Raw genomic sequence first — 21210 nt, forward strand, 5'->3', positions numbered from 1 at the left:
AGTCCACCAGGATAAATAGCTAATGCCTGTGGGGCTTCAAACCTAGATGATGGGTTCATAGGTACAGCAAACCACTATGGCACACGTTTACCTATGTAACAAACCGGCATATCCTGCACATGTAGCCCAGAACTTAAAATAAAATTAAATTAAATATTTTAAAAAGATAGAATTTTTAAAAAACTAAATACTCTGTTTAGGAAAATAAAATAAGAATTAAATATACAAGTAAATATTCATAAACAAGAAGTTTCAGTTCTTAATAATCATTTATAAATGAGTGAAATTCAAATAAAAAATCTCAACAGGAATCATTTGAACTTGTAAAACAATCTTAATTGTATCTGAGAGAAAAATATGACACAATAGCAAAGAAAATTCTGACAAAGAAACAGTGATTGGCCCAGCATACATTAAAATGTACTATAAAGCTATGGTATGACTTTAGAAAAGAACAAGTGAGACACAACTATGGAAGAAAAGTGGGACTTCTGAAATAGACCCACACATATCGGATTATCTAGAATGGAAGAACTTGGCATTACAAATTAGTGGGGAGAGGTGAATTTTTGTTTTTGTTTGTGTTTCAGTAATGATGCTAGAACATCTGGTGGAAGAAGTTGGATCTCTACCTCACTATACTAAAACAAATCACAGATAGATCTCAAATTTAGATGCAAAAAGTTAAATCATAAAAATACCAGATGAAAATGTTTTGGGCTGCACGATTCATGACATGAAGGCTCAAAAGCTATAAAAGAAAAAACTGATGAGGTTGATTGCCTGATAATTTTTAAAGTCGTTATGGAAAAAAAATTCAAACATAAACGTAAGCAGTCATAAGACAAACTGAGAAAAATATTTGCAACAGATGTGACGAAAACATCTGCTACAGTCCCTTAACAAATAAGGAACACTTAGTATCAAAAAAGAAAAGATGAGCCACCCAAGAAGAAAGTGTCTAAGAGACATGAATGTGCCCCTCACAGAAGACAAAATTCACAGAGATAATAATGCATAGGTAAAAGAGAGCTCAGTCTCACTCATCAGTACAATTATACTTTTTCACCTATATATTGGCAAAATTGTTTAAAGTTGATAACATTTAGTATTGGAAAAACAAACGGGCTTTCTCATACACTCTTGGCCACAAAACAGATGACTTCAATTGGAACATAATTCATAAATATCAGTGTAAATCTAAATGTGCTGTCTCATGACCCGGAAATCTTAAATGTGCTGTCTCATGACCCGGAAATCTTTCCTTTAAGAAGCTACCCTGTGGCGATAATTGCAGGAGCACAAAACATATTTCCAAGGATTTTTAAGGCATTTTTTAAATTTAATGAAAAGGAAAGGAGAAACATTATGGTCAACCCTAAAATAATTTTACATTTTATCTATTTTAAAAAATAAAATAGTATTGCTTTGTACTACACATACTAAGTGACGTATCTACTGATAGACGTTGTGGGTGGAAAGGAGGATATTGTTAAAAACAATTTATTATGTGATTTGATTTTTTATTTAATAAATGTGGATGAGTTATCTGTTATGATATAACAAATTACCACAAACGTAGCAGCTTAAAACAGCTAAGACTTACTTTCTCACACAGTTTATGAGGGCCAGGAGTATCTCAGCTGGAGGGCTCTAGCTCAAGGTCTCTCATGAAGTTACAGTCAAGCTGTCTGCTGGGATTGCAGTCATCAGAAGCTAAAGGACCGGCTTCCTAGTTCATTTACGTGGTTGTCGGTGGCCTCAGTTCCTCACTAGTTATCAACCAGAACCACAGTTTTTTGGCACAAGGGTCTCTCCACAGACTGCCTGAGTGGCCTCATAGCATGGCAGCTGGCTTCCCCCAGAGCGAGTGATCCAACAGGGAGAGAACGAGGGCACTCAACATGGAAGTCATGGTCTTTTCATAACCTAATCTCTGAAGTGCCATGCCATCTCTTCCACAGCAGCCTATTCTATTCCAGTAGTGAGTCACTAAACGCAGCCTCCACTCGGAAGCAGAGGATGACACAAGGGCATGAATACCAGGTGTGGAGATCACTGGGAGCCATCTTAGAGGTTGTGCATCACCACATATAACACATGTTGAGTGTATCTAGATATTTCTGTAGATATAGCTGTAAAAAATTCATGCACAGTAAGGAGATTATATACCTCAGTTTGTTGAAAATAGTCTTAGCTTGTGCCTGTTGTTCTGGCATAATTATAGCATTTTATCTCAGGTATCCCAGTTTAAATAATGAATTATACTTTAAATAGGAAAACATCTGGAAGAATAGACATCAAAATAGTCACATTGTTTAGGAAATAAGCCTGATAAGACTTTTATGTTTGATTAATACACTTGCATAATACAAGTACATTATTTTAATTAAAAAATACACATTGGATTATCTTTCTGAATAACTCAAAACATTATCACATAGATTCCACTTCAGAGACAGTGAGTGTAGCCAAAAGGAAAGTCCATGGAGATTTGAGCAATGGAGAGAAATGAAAGAATCACTGCCCTTTTTGGGTGTGCAGAAGAAGTCTCCACAAGATTCATTGCTCCTCTCCTGTTTCTCAGTTGTACAGGCCATAGTTTCCCTGACTGTAGTATGGCTGGCATCTTTTCTAGGCTTCCACCTTACAGATAAAAGGGGGAATTAAGCAAGTGGGCTGTGAGAGCTGGATAGTTAAGAGAGCAAACAATCCTAAAGCTAAGCCACTAGGATGAATCAGAGATGTTAGGCAGAAAGGGGAAAAAACACACACATCCTCCTTCCCCCTTTTTTCCCCACCTCCTTCCCAAGCTAAGCCACTGGGATGAATCAGAGATGTCAGGCAGAGAGAGGAAAAAAAGAGACATCTTCCTTCCTCACTGCTTTATTTGTAGGGCTCTTGAGGAATGGGTGACATAAACAGCCTTTGATTCTAACAATAGCAAAATAGAATAAATTGTTAATTCACCTATATGGAATGAAGTTTTATCATTTGCGATTCATTCCCTTGCGGGAAGACACTGCAATATAAGGAGCTATCAGGCTTTGACTTGAACCCCTGAATGTGAATGTGGATCTTACTGCAAAGGTTCAGCACAGTAAGGAAGTTTGTGAGTCCTGGAGCCAGACAGACCATTTTCTAACTGTGTAACCCTAATCAAGGTCCTTCAGCTCTTTGTGGCTCAGTTTCTCCATCAAGAAAAGGATGATCTTAACAACCACAAACATCCTTAAAAGAGGAGTTGACGCATAGTAAGTGTTCATTAAATGCTAGCTCTGCGCACCGCTGACTGTCTAACTGCCCTTAGGTAAATCATTGTTCACAGCCTGTTTCTTTGTAAAATAAGTATAATAATATCTTCTTCACTTTGCATTTGCAAGTGTTAAATGATAACACTGTGTAGGGTGCTGAAAATAGTGCCTGGCATATGGCAGACACAAAATAAATAAATAGCAACTCTATTACTGAAAATATCATCATTATTGCCTTAAAAATGGAGCTGATCTAGGGTTAAATTGACTGATAAAATCTGCATTAAAGCATCTAGCACAGTGCTTGCACACAGTTGGTACTCAATAAATGTTCATTAAATCTGAACTTAATTTTCCATATTGCATCTCTATTTTAAAAGTCCAAAGAGGATTTTTTGGACTACTTATAAGTTATAAACCTTAACATCTGATACACAAGGAGCAATCTTCTGGCTTCTTTATTGGTTCTTCCCTTTTGTAACAGAATGCTCAGTGGGATTTTACACTGGAATTATGGTTGAAGTCCAAGGCTGGAGACGCAGCTGCTGAGTATCCTGCACGAGTTGGGAGAGCCCCTGGACATATGTCCATCAGCAGGGCTGGAGGAAGAGTCTGATTGGCAGTCCAACACCACCACTATAATTGCCCCTCACCTTGGCGTTCGGGGGAAAATTGGGAGCAAGAAGAATCTGTTGAGAATGGGGATTCTTCCCTCCCCTGAAGAAGAGGGAGGCCCTAAGAGAATCAAGATTGGGGCTACCTGGCCAAAGAGGCATCATTCATCATTCCCCATCTAGAAGACTCCTAGCTTAGCTAGAAGGTATGTTGATCTGACCATGACCTTCCTAAGCAAGAAGAAAAGGAAATTTTTTAAAAGGCAGTTAAGAGTGATTCTAAATGGTGAAGAGACAGTTCAAGACATTCACGGTAAGCCCCCTAAAGAGGAGGTGAGGGGCTTGGGCATCTCATTTGTAATGGGAAACCTTGATTCCTTGCTCAAGATGAAACAGAATGGACTCAGTTGAGCATTTCCGTACCACATAGACCTTTCAGAGATCCTTTAAGAAACAGTATACAACAGATTGGATCTTTACAAAGTATATGAATGTATTAAATTACCACATGTACTCCAAAGCTATGTACATCTATAATGCATCTATTTAAAGAAAGAAAAGGAACTTAGTTAGTGTACAATAACTTAGCTTCATGAAGGTTCAAAGACTTGTCCAGGGGATAAATATAACGAAGTGTGAGGATTTTTCCCTGTTATCTGGGAATGACAGTCAAGGCCCCACCCTGAGGCCAAAATAGGCTAAGTACCCCATCTTTTATGTTTACCACTCCACAGGTTTTCTAAGAGGACCAGTCCTGGTACCACCCTGCTGATTTATACTGGGGAAGGAGCTGCCTTGGGAGCATACCTTTGCGGTGAGGCCACAGCCTTTCCACCCCCACGGAGAGGGGAGACAAGGGCTTTCCAACACAGAGGATAGAGGAAACTCCAAACAAATCACCTGTAAAGAAGCGGGGCCGACTGCGGTGGCTCATGCCTGTAATCCTAGCACTTTGTGAGGCTGAGGACGGAGGATAACTCGAGCCCAGGAATTCGAGACCAGCCCGGGCAACATAGGGAGATCCCTTCTCTACAAGGATAAAAATTAAAAATTTGCCGGGCCTACAGTCCCAGGTACTTGGGAGGCTGAGGCAGGAGGATTGCTTGAGCCCTGCAGGGCTGCAGTGAGCTATGATTGCACCACTGCACTCCAGCCTGTGTGCAAAGAAAGACCCGAAAAGAAAGAAAAGAAAAGAAAAGAAGACAGACAGAAAGAAGAAAGAAAGAAAGAAAGAAAGAAAGAAAGAAAGAAAGAAAGAAAGAAAGAAAGAAAGAAAGAAAGAAAGAGAGAGAGAGAGAGAGGGAGGGAGGGAGGGAGGGAGGGAGGGAGGGAGGGAAGAAGGAAGGAAGGAAGGAAGGAAGGAAGGAAGGAAGGAAGGAAGGAAGGAAGGAAGGAAGGAAGGAAGTCAGCAGAACCAACCAGACACCAGACACACCAGGCACTGCACTCCTGGATCTTTTCTAGGGCTGTCCCTGAGCCATGGAGAAAGCAGAAACGGAAATGGAAAGCCAGATGGTGAGGCTGAGAGGGGTGGGCAAGAAAGAGCCCTTTGGCGTGGCAAGGATAGGGGATCTCTCTGTGGATGGAGTGTTTATCAGGACCACACCTAAGAAGGCTGCCCGCCAGGGGAAAGAACCAGAACACTTTGCCATTAGAAGACTGGGCAGCCAGGCAGGGTTCACATGGAAGCAGCCACCCCCCACAGAGAAAGGGACTATGAATATTCCCCTCCTCCCTGCCCAAATTGAAGAAGCAGCCCCTAGAGGAGGGTGGAGTGGGCGCCACCTCAGAGAATGCTCTTCTTGCCTTCCACCGTAAGCGCCTAGAGGTTCTAGAGCCTGAGCAGGCGGAGGTGGTAGACGCCAGAATATTCATTGTGCTTTAAAATAAACAAAACTGAGCTAAATACCAGAGTGAGACTGTCCCAAGAATCAAAGTGGATAAAAAATCAGTAAAACCTGGCCAAGTTGTTCAGAGACCCATTAGAGCCAGCTAATTGGGGTGTGGGGTGGGGGTCAGGGGGTAGATTTGACATGCCGTAGTTGGAGCAGTTATTAGGAAACAATAAAGCGACTGTGTTTTTACCCCAAATTGAGACTCAGCTCACTGCCTACTGACTCAGCTCACCAGAGAGCCTTTCTGCCGGCCCCTCCACTTCCTCTTCTTGGCTATTGCAGGGTGGCAGGTTGAGTTGAGAACAGCTGCTTACAAAAGTGAGCAATGCCCATCCAAGCCAGCCTGCCTCTGCCTCTTTGATTCTACCAGTAATGAGCTTTGTGTTCCCCCATGGGCTCATGTATCTTTCAGCAAGGTTTTAAAGTGCTTTTCCTCTCCGGCATTTCACATGTTGCATAGGTTAGCAAGAGTCCAGAGATGATATACCACTGAACTAGATGGAAACCTCTGGCATCGCAGTCATGATTCAGGCACCACACTGAATGGACCAGAGTGGCGATTTGGGCCCTTTCTGGACTGAATCAAACACAGACAGACACAGCTAAGTTCTGAAAAGCTAAGGCAAACCTGTGTTTGTTTTTCCTTCCATATAAAGAAGTGGAGAGACTGGAGAATGTTGCTTCTTCTTTCCCAACGTGTGCCACGTGCTTGTTTGCTGTATGGGGAAAGGCCCGCATCCTCTTCGTTTATCACTCTGTTCTCAGTACCTAGCACTGTGCATGGCACATAGAAGGCATCGAATACATATTTGTTGAATAAAGGAATGAAGGAGTGAATAAATGAATTAGTAGTGAATATTTAGAGCCTAGAGTCTTAATAATAGACAATAAATGAAACTGCCCCTAAAAGGTATTCAGACAGCTGTCTACCAGTCTTCCAGACAATCTGAAGTTTTTATTCATCCAATACTCATTAGTCATTTAGTAAGGCTGTGACCAGGGACTTGAGACAGATAAATATCAACAAGACTTCGTTTCTAGCCCCAAAGCACCAAAGCAACAGTATGTAGAGCCATTTCACACAGGTGCAAGCGAGCAGAAGGACACAATACAGACGATATCTGGCAATGTCGTCGCAATCACCAACACCTGACCTCCAAAATATTGACGCAACAAAATATCATCATGGCATTTTTGTGCCTTTTTACAACACCGCCACCCTTCACCAGGTGGGTACGATCTGCTCCAGATTCATGCTGAGGACGTTTTATTTTAGTAAATAGGAAAATGACTCTTAAAATTAGAGTTGTTAAACATAATATTTCCATTTTATCTAGGACACTTTTCTTTTACCTTGAAATCTCTACCTTATCATGAAGTAAAAGTTCATTTTCCTTTTTAAATCACAGTTTTATTTAATTGCTGAAGTCCTAGAAGAAAGAAATCTATTGCTTTTTAAATGGAGATAAAACACCATGCTAATTATCAACTGTACTGTAATGGAGAGGGTAACCATGAAAAATAAAAGCACATATACCACTGCGCTACATAAATTCCTCATAGCTGGGTCTCTGCAATCCCGAACGAAGGATTTACCTGCCACTGTACATATCCAGTTGTATGGGGATCTTTTTTCATTGCCTGACCTATTGTAAATCCACCTAAGGAAAATTTTATCATTTAAGTTAACAATCACAGGATGTCTGCTATTTATGTGATCACTATGCACACTGAAAGAGGGAAAACCCCAATTCTGCACTTAGCAAAAGCCAAAGATTTTCTATGAACAACCAAAGATGCCAGATATAAGAATTGATGTTTACTGATGGTGGGAGTGTAAATTAGTTCAACCATTGTGGCAGACAGTGTGACAATTCCTCAAAGACCTAGAGGCAGAAATACCAATTGACCCAGTAATCCCATTACTGGGTATAAACCCAAAGAAATATAAATCATTCTATTATAAAGATACATGCACGCATATGTTCACTGCAGCACTATTCACAATAGCAAAGACGTGGAATTAACCCAAATGCCCATCAATGGTAGACTGGATAAAGAAAATGTGGTACATATACACCATGGTACATATACACTATGCAGCCATAAAAAGGAATGAGATCATATCCTTTGTAGGGACATGGATGAAGTTGGAAGCCATTATTCTCAGCAAACTAACCCAGGAACAGAAAACCAAACACTGCATGTTCTCACTTATAAGTGAGAGCTGATCGATAAGAACACATGGACACATAGGCAGGAACAGCAACACACCTGTCGGGGGTTGGGTGAGGGAAGGAGGAGCATCAGGAAGAATAGCTAATGAATACTGGGCTTAATACCTGGGTAATGGGACGATATGTGGAGTAAACCACTATGGCACATGTTTACCTATGAAACAAACCTGCATTTCCTGCACATGTACCCCTGAACTTAAACTAAAAGTTGAAAAAAAAAGAAATAAAAATAACAACATATAATTAAGCCAACTTAAAGTCATCAAATGACAGTGTTATTCATGATCATAACGTAGTAAATAAACTAAATTTCCAACAAAGATCATTGGTTAAATACATTTAATGATGTTCATATGACAGAAAATTATGCAAACTTTGAAATGTATGTCTGGGTTAATGTTTAATGGCATGGAAGAAATGCTTGTAGTAGCATAAATGCTTGTAGTGAATAAACTCAAGGAACAAAAATTTTAAAAAGATTTAAAAAAAAGAATTGGTACTTCAAACTAAAAAGTGTGAAAACATTAATTCTAGAAATTTATAAGCACGTGTTTATGATATACACAAAAAGATGGTCACCACATCATTATTCATAAAAGTGAGAAATTGCAACATAACTATCCAATAACAGTAGATTAATTAAATAAATTTGTATCTATCCTAACAATAGAAAATCTTAGAGTCATTAGAAGAGATAATGTAGACTGCATATACTACCACTAGAAAAATATTTGCAATGTACCGTCGAATTCATTATATTTTTGTTTCATTTATACACACACTGGGATTGAATGATCCAGAAGAATATAAACCAAAATATTAGCGATGTTTGTTAAATGTCAATTACTTTTACAAATGAAAATAGTGTTGCTTTTATCCTTTAAATATCAACCTTGAGAAAGTACATATCTTTAAAGAGGCTTTTTAATTTCCTATGCTCAGCTATACAACAAATACATATGAAGAAATCATTGAAGAAAAAAAGTGTAACGTAAATTTGTCAGCAGCATAAACAATCTTTTTAAAAGTATTTTTTATGGTAATACTTGGAAAATAAATATTTTTCCAAAATAAAAAATTATAAAGCTATTTTTTCACAAGTTTGTAAATTAAAAATTAATTATATGAGAAAATACTAAAGGTATAATTTTGAGTGAATAAAAGAGGATATAAAATTAAATATACAAAATACATAACAATTTAGTAACACACACATACAAACAAACATACATAAAAGAGACTGTTTACAATGAGTACTTCTAAGTGAGGGAATTTGAGCAGGCTTTTTCTTCTTTTTATTACATTTAAAAATTTTCTATAGTAAATATGTATTCTTTCCAAAATCAGACAAATAATAAATACTATGAATTGTTTAAATGAACATGGGGAACATAAAATCATGTACTATATATGTTTATTTTATCAATAATGGAAACAAACTAAAGATTTCCCATCCCAGGCAAGACATAGTGGGACAAAAGGCCCTTTTCTCATTGTGGTCACCTGGAAATCTCTGGTAGTGTCTTCTGTGTTTAAGATCTGAAAAATGGAGAATGTGTGGCTCTGAATTCATTTCCACTTCCTCCTGGCACCTAATTAGAGTGACACAGCTCTTACGGTCTTGGCTGCTTCCTTCTCATGCAATGCCATAGATAGAACACAGTTCAACAGAAAGGGGAAAAAATCGATTCCTTCAGAGCTCATTATCATTATCCAAAACAGCCAAACTGTAAGACTTGGAACCCCACATTACTCAGTTTCTTACTGATTTAAAGAATGAAACTAGGAATCTCCTCTTATCTGTGGAGGACACATTCCAAGACCCCCAGTGGATGTCTGAAACTTCAGATGGTACCAAGCCCTGTATACCGTTTTTTCCTATTTTTCCTTTACATACATGCCTAGGATAAAATTTGATTTATAAATTAGGCACAGTAAGAGATTAACAATAATAGCAATAATAAAATAGAACAATTATAACAATATACCTGCATCATCACTCTTGCATTTTGGGGCCATTGGTAAAGTAAAATAGGTGTTCCTTGAACACAAGCATGGTGATCTCACAACCAAGATGGATATTAAATGACTCATGGGCAGCAAGTGTCAATAGTGTGGAGACGCTGACCAAAGGGAAGATTCACATCCCAGGCAAGATGCAGTGGGACAAAGCGAGATCTCATCACACTACTCAAAACAGAGCACAACTTAAGACTTATGAATTATTTCTGGAATTTCCATTTAATATTTTTGGACCAAATTAACCATGGACAACTGAAGCCATAAAAGACAAACCCACAGATATGGAAGAACTGCTGTTAATTAGATTATAAATTTTATAAAGTCCGGGACCACATTCTTGTATTCATCACTGTATTGCCAGCACCTAACTGGTACATGGTGGACATTCAGCAAACGTGGTTGAATGAATGATTGAAATCAGTTGATTGATTGCTGGGCTCTGCTGTCTTCCATAAAATTGTTCAGGCCACAGTACAGCACCCTCAGCACTAATTCTGTGAAAAAAGAGGGTGTGTCACAAGGTCACATTTCATTGTCAGATATTCTTTTATAGGAAGTGCAATTAATAGGCACAGAATGTGTCCAAAGGCATGGACTTTCTCCTCATTATGGACTAATAATTAGCAATTATCCAACAACTAATCCTCTCAAGGTAACTATTGCCATCTGCAGCTAAGGCTCAGCAAGACCGAGTAAATTTTCCAATGTCACAAGGTTGATAAATGACAGAACCAAGATTGGATCCTATCTCTGGGACTCGAAAGTCCAGACATTTTCCAGGTGAGAATAAGCTTCCTGTCATCCCACCCAGCCAGGTGAGGATGGCTATGGATTCTACGTTTGTTATCTGATTTAATTATCATCACAAACCTATGAAGTAGATTAGCACATTATACTCATTTTTCAGATGACACAACAAAGGTACAGAGAGGTTAGTAACGTGCCCAAGGTCACACAGCTCCTGATAGAGCCGGGTCAGAATGAGAAGCTAAAATAGATTATTTTGCCAGAAGTCTATCAAATCCATCATGAGAGACTGCATTAATGATACATAGTATCATTATTTCCAAGATGACTCACAACTTTGTCAAAAGACTAACTGACCACACTCTATACTAACTTACATAATTATTCAATTGATCCAACTAGTTTCCTAAAACACTCTGCTCTCAAATGAAGACTGATAGACTCCCAAGTTACAAAAAACCCACTATAATTTTTCACTTGAGTATTGATTATACAGTACAGACCAAAACTCTCCAACCACCTCCATTTGCAAAGCAGAGAACAAAAGTACAACTGTATCTAATATTGAGAAGTTATCATCAAACCAACAAACCGATAAAACACGTTCTGTTCTCCTCCCTGGAAAAATAAACCTGCAAAACAATCTGGAATGCCAGATTCACATTTAGACTCCTGAAACTCCAGGAAGTTTGGTCCTGCAACCTGGGGACACAGGGCAAACCTATACTACGTGCATATGTCGGCTCCACAGCCCCATATCAAAGTTCCTTCCACAACGTCTCCCTCAAAGAGCTGTCCCTTAGCCGTCCCTTGCCCTCTCTGATGTGTGGCCTAGGATTGTACACACCAGGGGGCAAGCCAGTCTCAGGAAGAAGATTGGGGAAAATGCCCCACGCAGGCAGGCAGGCTGTGGAAGTAGACTGGGGTCATTTGGGCAGGAAATTTCAGAGTCTAGAAGGATCCCATTAACACCCTGCCTCATTGAGAAAGGGTGGAACCAGAGAAAAAGGATGTGGCCCCTTAACGTATAGCACACAGAGGATGGACCCCTCTCACCAGGGATTAAGGGGAACATTCATGAAAATCTTAAACAGCTCTTACATATACTTTCAACAGAGACGGTTGCTTATATAAATATCCTAAAACGCCTCCCCTCTCCTGACCCTTCCCTAACCAAGACCTATCTGTCAAGTACAGTTCATTCGGTCCTCTTCCAGGAGGCCTTCTCCAACAACTTGAGCCCACAGAGACAGCTCCTTTCTCTAAACAGTCAAAGCATTTATACTGTAGTTTCCAAATTTAGTTCTTAATTACGCATACTTTCAAGGTTTCTTAAATCCTGTCGATTGGGCAGATTTTGTTCCTGCAAATCAGTGGTTCTCAGTCAGGGGCACTTTTCCCCCCAGGGGGTATTTTGCCAACTCTGGAGACATAGTTGGTTGTCTCATTTAGTGGACAGAGGCCAGGGATGCTGCTCAACATTCTACAATGTGCCCAGACGGCACTCCACAACAAAGCAGTGTGCAGCCTAAAATGTCAGGAGGGTTGAAACTAAGAACCTCTGCTCTAGAGTAAGAGCTCTTTGAGAATATAAAGGATGCTTACTCCTCTGATCCGCTACACTGCCGAACAGTGCGCTGGACACACAGTAGGTCTCATTAAATATCTGTTGACCGATTGGGTGGCTGTCTGGTTCCACACCTTCCTAAACATTCATTCACATAATATCTAAGCAAAATGTAGTGTACCAGGGACCATGCTGGGCTCTGGGAATGCAACTATGAATGAGGCACAGTTCCTGTCTGTGAGAAACTTAAAATTTAGCAGGGAAGGCAGGCAAGTGCACTCATATTTTTAATATATCATGATTAATGCACCTGTCGCTACCGGTCATTTGTATATTTCTCTGTTTATTTTCTGTCTCTCATCATTATCCTATAAATTCCAAGAAAGCAAAAATTTTGTTCCGTTCACAGCTACAGACCCAGCATCTCCTATCCTCTAGTAATAGTGGTAGACACAGAGTAGTAGGTATTTAGAATAATTGAAAGGATTACAATCATATGTGCATGGTATAAAGACAACAGAGCGGAGAAGCTTCTAAGCACAGCCTGGGAAGGGAGGAAGGAGTAAGGGAAGCCACCTTGAGGAGAACTAAGTCTGAGCGTTAATTATATGCTGGAAATAGTTCTAAGCATTTTAAACACATTATCTATTCTAATTCTTAGAACAATCCTTTAAGAAGCCTCATTTTACGGATAGAGAAATGAGCACTGAAGGCTGATTTGCTCAACAACACAGCAAGTGATGGAATCAGGATTTGAACACAGCTGACTTCAGAACCTTTGCTGTGAAGCACTGTAATGCACTGTCAATAGATGAGAAAGAACTGGCCAGGTGAAAGGCAGGAAGATGTGGCCTAAAGTCAAGTCATTCCAGGTGGAGGGGATGGCTCGAGCAAACCCAATATAGCTTGGCCTATTTCAGGAACCATAATTATTCCAATATTAGCAAAGAATAAAAAGAAAAACGGATGAAAGATGACATTGGAGAAGTAATCAGAGCCAAATCATGAGAGAGATGTATACAGCACTGCTTCATTTATCCAAAATTAGCAGGGAACAAGCATGAGGTTTAGAATTAAATAGCTCCAGGTTGGAAATCAAACTCCATCATTTTGTTCATGGATCTCTCTAAACCTCCATATCCTCATCTGTAAAACCAGGAACATACACAAACCTACTTTATAAGGTTGCTTTGGGGGAAAAAACATATATAAATGCTAAGAACTGGGCCTAGTATATTTTACGTATCCAATAAATGTTAGGGATTGATTTTTGCTATTGTGATTATTGCTGATGAGACTTTTTTCCACATTTGTAAATTTGCAACATAACTGTAGCATATTTTCTTGAGCACCAAAACTTTTTAAACCCTCTTTTTCCTAAACTACCTTTTCAAAGTGAATTCCATAAATCTCCAACTTACAAACACCAAACTTACATTTTATCTGTACAGATGGCTGCACCTACGCTTATCCCCTCCTCTCCCAATGCCCTTCTCCTGCCACCAGGACAATTATGGAAATTGCTGAGCTTTTAACATCCCTATTCAAAAATAGGGAAATAAAAGAGGCCACATAAAGGTGGAACTGCTGAAAGTAGTCGTTTATTCAGAATTTTGAAAAAGAAAGAACTTGACTGCTTTGAGTAATGGTTACCACCCAATGAGTCGACAGAATTTTCAAAACAACCACTTCACTATATCAACCTCTATTCTATTCCCCAAACCCACTGGTAACAGTGATGTGCCATCTCTGCCAATAGCTAACATGCAGCCAGTACCATTAGATCCTTGATGTTTGTCCATTTCTAATGAGCCACACCTTAAATACATTCAAAGATTCCAGGCTTCGTCTTACCATCCAGCCCACTTTTCTATGGTGGTCTCCATGGGTGACTTAATAACTTTCCATACAGTAAACACACCAGGCACTTCTAACTCTCTCCGCCTTGATCTTTGCTGTTCTCTCTGCCTGGCATATACTTCTATGCTCACCTCTTACCACGATGCCACCCTACCCTCCTTGGAGGCTTACTCCAAACACCACCTCCTCTCTGAAACCCGATTTCCCTCCCTTCAGTAGAATTAAATGTCATGTTGTGGGAACGTCCCCAGCATTCACTGGTGTTTCTGTTGTTACAACAATCACGTATTAAACAGAGATAGGTGGCAAGCATCATTCCAGGTGCCGTCTATATGCTTCATGTAGTTTTCACCGGAAACGTGTAAGACATCCTTACAAGCCCCAATTTACAAATCGAGGAACTAAAGCTCTGAGAGTTGGACTTACCAATGATTGCACAACTGGAAAGGGATACAGCCAGAATTCCAACCATGTTCTGACAGCTCCCAAATCCGTAACGTTTTCACTCTGCTATGTTTCCTCTCTTTGATGGCTCTGTTTCCAGTTAGTTAATTATATACATTATCTGTCTCTTCCATGGGATTATAGCAACTCCCTTGAAGACCAGGGCATGTTCATTTTCATAAAAGTGGATAATGATATATCCATTTCTACAAGATACTTATGAGGATTAAATGAGACAATACATACTAGCATAGTGTCAGGCAGATAATAAGCACCTAATAACTTGCTAGTTTAATTGTTACTATTATTGTTATCATGTCAAGTGCCAAGAATAAAGCCTTGCACATAAATTCTGAGTTCGGGTTCATTTCTGAGGAGCAAATGAAATGGATGAGGATCTGAAGGAAGAAACAAACACTACTTTGGCTTGGCATTTCCCACAATATCACTTAATCAAAAGCAACAAGAATTAAGAAAGTTTCTATAATAAGTTCTATTGATTCCTTTATCTTTCTATCACCACATAAATATTACGAAAACTTCCTGTTCTGTTCAAAACTTTTACAGCTTTCTTACTTTCTTCCTGCCATCTCCTATGCAGTTTGACAAGGTTCTCCTCTGAGAATTCAGTACATATCAAGTACTGAGCTAGAAGAAGAAGAAAATTACGAAAGTAAATGGAAGCACAGAGGGCAAAATAAAATCTTAAATTTTGGTGTTTATAAACAGGGAAACACTCTCTTTTCTCTTCGTACAATTTAACCATATGTTGTCATCGTATTTATTTAATTGTGTGTCAGTCATCCTCTACTAGGAGGCAAGTTGTTAGAGGAGGCGATCTATCCATTCTATTCACTGCAATCCCCTAAGGCCTAACACGTATCTGATGCAGAGTAGTCACTCATGAAATATTGGTCAATTGACTGATTGCAAATGTTTGTATTTACATATGTATATACATATATATTTTTACACATATATGACACCATTCCATGATTTGTGAATAAATTCAAATAAAACTCTACATATAAGTGCACCTTGTACATTTGTGTGCATATATTCGTATTTATGCAGAAGATGTTTCAGACTGGAGAAAAACAGATGCTTGTTTGTCAAAGTTGTGTCTCCTTAACATGATCATGGCTTCTGACTGACCGGTCTAATATTTCACAAATAAACACGACTGCCATATACTAACAATCCAAATGTGAAAGAACATTAAATGCGCATGTAAAAAAAATAATTAACTCAAGCTATGAAACTTCTCCTACCTTTCAAAATGCCTTGTCCCTGTTCATTAGCATAAGTGTACGTGGTTGGGGAGAGGGGTAAGGACCAATAATGTTTACCTGTAAATCTGGCAGGAGAAACATTCCAAATTCTCATGGGCTGACCAGATTTCCTTATTTATGTTGTAACATATACTAGAAATTATAATTTATAACAATTATAAAGCAACTATTTTCTGGGTACACAGTGTACCAGATCCTTGGCATCAGTTTTTATTAAAAATTTAAGCCTTCTAACAACTCTGCAATATAGATAAACAAGAAAGCCAGGACTCGAAAAATATAGTAACTTGCCAAAGATTCTCTGCTGTTCATCTAGTCACAGCATACTCAGTGTACAAATTCAGAATTCTACTCTGAAGCTCAAACTTATTTCAATAAGCAATGGTGCCTTTTACATCGTTTTACAGCCACTAACTTTGAGGGATATGTGTTTAGGTCGTTTTTATAGTGTATGGATTTTAATAAGTAATTCCCTGCACATAAAGACCAGACCAAATAACATCCAAACACACTGAAGATTACTCCAGGCTACAGAAAGCAAGGAACAAATGTGTCTCAGAAACTATCAGCCTGTGTTTCTCAGAATATGAAGCATTTTCCACTTGATTGTGTCCTCTAACAAGAAATCTATCCTCTAACAGGGCTTCATTATTCCTCCTCCTATATTAAAAAAATAGACTCTTTCATTGCAAACCAATGGGAAGTTCTTAACTCATTTCCTTAGATCACTTGAAATGAAAGTGCTTTCTGTCTTTAGGGAAAATAATTGCTGGATGTGATGCCTGTGCCTGCTTTTGAGTCCCACAATCTATACTGTGAAGGAAAGAAAAAATTAACCCTTATATACTTTTAGAAAGAGTGGAGTTATTTTTAAATTCAATGATGGTAGAGTTCTAAAAAAAACAGAAGGAAAATCCTGCCTTCCAAGGAGAATGCAGTTGCCTTCCTCTAAACAAATTGGCTCTGTTATCTTTTTAACTCTCTTTCCAGGAGGAGGCCTCAGAAGGAGAAGGAAACCATATGTTTAAAAAGTTTTTAAAAATGTATAGATGCTCCTGAATATTTGTAAATAACTGTAGTGAAAAATGTTTACATGAGAACTCACCTGCCCCCGCACTGATTAGAAAGATCCCCTGCAGAGCAGAGGAAAGCATTTCCAACCACCCAGACCACTACAATCACAGGAAGAAGCCAACGGCAGCATCTTCAGCCCCAGAGACTAAAGGTGAAAGGGGCACCTCGCAGTGGTGGAAGCACCCGTATGTTCCCTCAACATGCCCGGGGAGGTGGAGAGGAAGGGGAAGCAGCTCTGCCTTCCCTCCAATCTAACTACACAACCCCTGCTGCCGTAACTTATTTTTAGACATTCAATCTAAAATTCCCGGAAAGGAAGCGGATCTACAACCTCTGAGTGATCCTCAGAGTTCTGATTTCCAACCTGGCTTGGGGATTTCGTTTGTTTTCTGACTTCAGGTGCCTACTTAAAGTACATCTCCCATCTTCCGGAGGCATCCACAGTCTAAGCCAATAAAAAGAGCTGGGAGCTTTGAAGCTTTAAGTGATGAAAAATCCAGCACCCACAGGTCAAAAGTAATGACCTTGGGGAAGTTACTCATCCTTCTGAAGAATCAATTTGTGGTCAACAAGATGAGATAATAATACTAGAAAGTTGTTTGACGTTTCAACACAAAAATTGCACAGTATCATCTCTTAGTAGGACGTCAGTCAGTACTATGTATTTGCTGTGGGCACACTGCGCAAAGCTGCGGGATCCGTCCATGTGTCCACTGCCCATTGCTCCGACGTTGGGGATTTATGTTACCAACCGTGCACCTCACCTCGGGGAGATGCCTTTTACCTGCTTCTTGTTCCCTACAGCTTCAAATGTCTGCAGAGCCCAAGAGATAGATTCTCATTAAGTGCAAGAGACTAAGTTATCCTGGGTTCTCCTTCCCTCTGTTTATCCGTAAATTGTTAAATAAAACTCCGCTTTCTGAAGAAATGCGTCGAGTCTTTACCTGCGCAAAGCAAGTGTCTGCACATCTCTGGGGGTCAGGGGTGGGGAAGGGACCCTAACTAAAGTCTCCAGGTTGGGAATGGCACAAATGGAGGGAAAGGACACGGAAGAGCGGATGAAAGGGATGCCTCTGCGAGGCGGTGCAAGGCGGTCCTCGCCGGTGACCCTGTCCTCTGCACTAGGGGAGGAAAGGACGCTAGAGGGGATGAGCCGCGAGGGCAGGAGTACCTGAACGCTCTGGCCGCGGTCTGGTTCCTCCTCCACGCCGTGCCCTGTTGCAGCACACCCTGCACGATCTCCTTCTCGTTGGGCAGCCGGTAGACTGGAAAGATGTAGAGCCAACAGAGGACCACGACACAGAGGGCACTGGCTCCCATGGGCAGCCGGGTCCGCGGGAACTTCCACGCCAGTACAGCCATGGCCCCTCTGGACGTTTGTCGCCGGGCCCGCCCGCAGGGGCTCATCGCAGCCCCGGCGTCCCAGGGGCGGGGGCCGGGGCCTCAGCACAAAGCTAGGCGAAGTGGCAGCGGAGAGTCTCCCACCGCCGGCCCCCCATGCACACACACCTTTCGTTCTCTTGCTTGCAAACGCACGCACGCTTCTTCTGCCCCGTCGGCCCCAAAGGTCAGCGCAAGGATTTTTTTAAATGCAACTTTTCCAAGGATTTCTTTCTAGGGGAAGTGGCTGGGGGGCAAGTCACGATCTATGGCCATGGTCGCTTCCCCTGCAGAAGGCGGGCGCTGGGGTCTCCGAGAGCGCAGACAGCGGTGGCGGCGAGTCGCTCCGGCCGGTTCTGCCGCATCACGGTCGCCCTCGGCGAGGGTCCGGGAAAAGGCTCGGCTCTCTCCCAGACATTTGGCCCGTGGCGTCCCCTTGTCCCCTTCCAAGCGATGCTCCTGCGCCCTTCGCCACCTCCCGCGCTACTGCGCCGCCAGGCAACCCCCCCAGACTCGCTCTCTGCGCCGCGCCAAGTCCTTGGAAATTTCCACGGCGGCCCGGGACCGCTATCCTGCCCCGGGCTCCTCCGCCTCGCCCGCCAGGACCCTCGCTCTCCACCCCTCCCGGAGAAGAAAAGAACTCGCTCTCATCAGTTAATTCAGCGGCGCGCCGCAGCCTTCCGCTGCGCCCTGGACTTCGCAGACAAACGCCCGGGGATTGGTGGAAATCAAGGTCTCCCCCTCCCTCCCCCACCCGCAAAATTGCCTCTTTCGACCCGATCCGAGCCGCGACACTCGCCCAGAGCGCGCACCCCTCACTCGTGCCCTGAAGATAACGGCAGACAATAAAAAACAACAGCCCCCGCCAGTAGAAATATTATCAGTCCCTGAGTGCGGCGGAGACTGGCTAATAGCCTGACCCTTCGAAACGCGGCCGGTGTGCCCGGGCTGTCACCCTGCTGCCGTCACCCTTGTCTTTCTCTAACTGGTTGGATATTAACCCGCAGCCAGGCGCGAGGAGGCTGGCGGAGATTTATTCCTTCCTGGGCCCCCACCCCCATTAGCCGGTCCCGTAGCCGCGGCCCGTGTGCGCGCGCGCGTACACACACACACACACACACACACACACACACACACACGTTCACGGGCGCAAGCAAGCGCGCTCACGAGGAGGTGCGTGCACTCCGGGGTCCTCCGCCTCGCCTCCTCCCTGCAAGGAAAGGCACTGCTGCATCCAGATGTGCAGGCAGCTGGTGCCCAAACGCCAGACCTCAAGATGTCACATTGCCTTGGAGGCGCGCGGCCTTTTGGATTAAAGGATCATTGGTTCTTAGACGTCCCTCTTGCTCTTCTTGCTTGTGATAAGCGATAAGCTTATCGCAACCCCGACCTTGGAAAAGCGCCACCCGCCTGGACCCACCGAGCTGAGGGAGTCGCTGTTAGCCATTTCTGCTCTCCTCGGCGGCGACGCATAGCTTGGGTACCTCCTAGCGGTCGCCTATTCTATTTGCTTAAACATCTCGTCAAGCATAAAGTGTGCAAGGACAAAGAAGAAACCTGGTCAGCTTAGTCATCACGAAAACAAAATCTAAGGCTATAACTCCATTTGTTCAGCCAACTAGGCTGCGGTGCCTGGTATCTTTCTCTAGCATCCTTCTCCACTGAGAGGTAGAACTTGAGAAGTTGATGCAAAGTTATTTACCAAAAGCGATGTAGCATCCCAGATGACCACTTTGGTGTCATTTTCTCAACAATACTGCGCTCTCTTAGTTGAGTGACCTACTGCCCTCCACCGGCAGACGCGCCCCAGAAATCTCTGTTCTACTTAGGTAAATCAGTAGAGACAGGGGAAACCTTGAAATCCCAGTCACATCTTACCACAGTGGAGGCTAATACAGATTCTTTAAAATGAAGATCATCGTAAGTCCTGCAAAGTTAACCAGTCAACTCTCTTCTATTCTGGAAAAGGGGAAGGGAGGAAGGAGCTTTTCCTACTTGCCTGGGCTTTGGATAAATCATCTGCCATCTCTGATCTTATAATTTAAGTAAAACACAAACCATTCCCATTTCTCTTTTCTTCCTCAAGTTCAAGGGATATTTGTAGAGTAAATAACAAAGAAATAAACTGGCAAACAAAACTAAGGCATATTACAGTTATGAAGGGGCTATGTAAATGTTTCTCCATTTAATATCATAATAATGCATTAAAGTCATACTTTATATCAAAAGATCTGTGTAACACAATGTACTGTTTTTCTTTCTTCTGCAAACTAAGAATTCTCTTACCCTGGTGGGCTTTTGCCCACCCAACAATCCAAACTTATTCCCTGCTTTTTCTTAACGTGAGCCCCAAATCTAATCAGGCCATCGCTCTCACCCTTCCAAGTCATACTACATTGGTCTGTTCTCCCATTACTACAAAGAATACCACTGAGACCGGGTAATTTGTAAAGGAAAGAGGTTTAATTGTGCCACATGGCTGGAGAGGCCTCAGGAAACTTACAATCATGGTGGAAGGCAAAGCAAGCATGTCTTACATGGTGGTAGGCAAGAGAGAGAATGCGTGTATAGGATGAACTGTCAAACACTTATAAAACCATCAGATCTCGTGAGAACTCACTATCATGAGAACAGCCTGGGGGAAACAGCCCCCATGATCCAATCACCTCCCACCAGGTCCCACCCTGGACATGGGGGGATTATTGGGAAAACAATTCAAGATAAGATTTGGGTGGGGACACGGAGTCAAACCATATCACACACAGGTCTCAGTTTTGTCACAGTGTTGTGATCCACGCATGGGATGTGTGTTTGGTTTTTTTTC

General features: G+C 41.6%; 1 protein-coding gene across 2 annotated transcripts in view; it reads right to left on the reverse strand.

Moving 5' to 3' along the window:
* Nucleotides 1-19496, reverse strand: part of ST8SIA1 (ST8 alpha-N-acetyl-neuraminide alpha-2,8-sialyltransferase 1) — a 142941-nt gene extending 123445 nt beyond the window's left edge. Inside the window, exon 1 of one of the 2 annotated variants that reach the window (XM_037990269.2) lies at nt 18178-19496. In XM_037990269.2, the coding sequence (XP_037846197.1) occupies nt 18178-18413 (236 nt within the window). In that variant the 5' untranslated portion in view covers nt 18414-19496. The remainder of the gene's footprint in view (nt 1-18177) is intronic. The other variant, XM_007967886.3, reaches the window with a different exon arrangement.
* Between the last annotated feature and the right edge of the window lie 1714 nt (nt 19497-21210).

This window comes from Chlorocebus sabaeus, chromosome 11 (genome assembly GCF_047675955.1).
Source record: "Chlorocebus sabaeus isolate Y175 chromosome 11, mChlSab1.0.hap1, whole genome shotgun sequence".
Classification (NCBI taxonomy): Eukaryota; Metazoa; Chordata; class Mammalia; order Primates; family Cercopithecidae; genus Chlorocebus; species Chlorocebus sabaeus.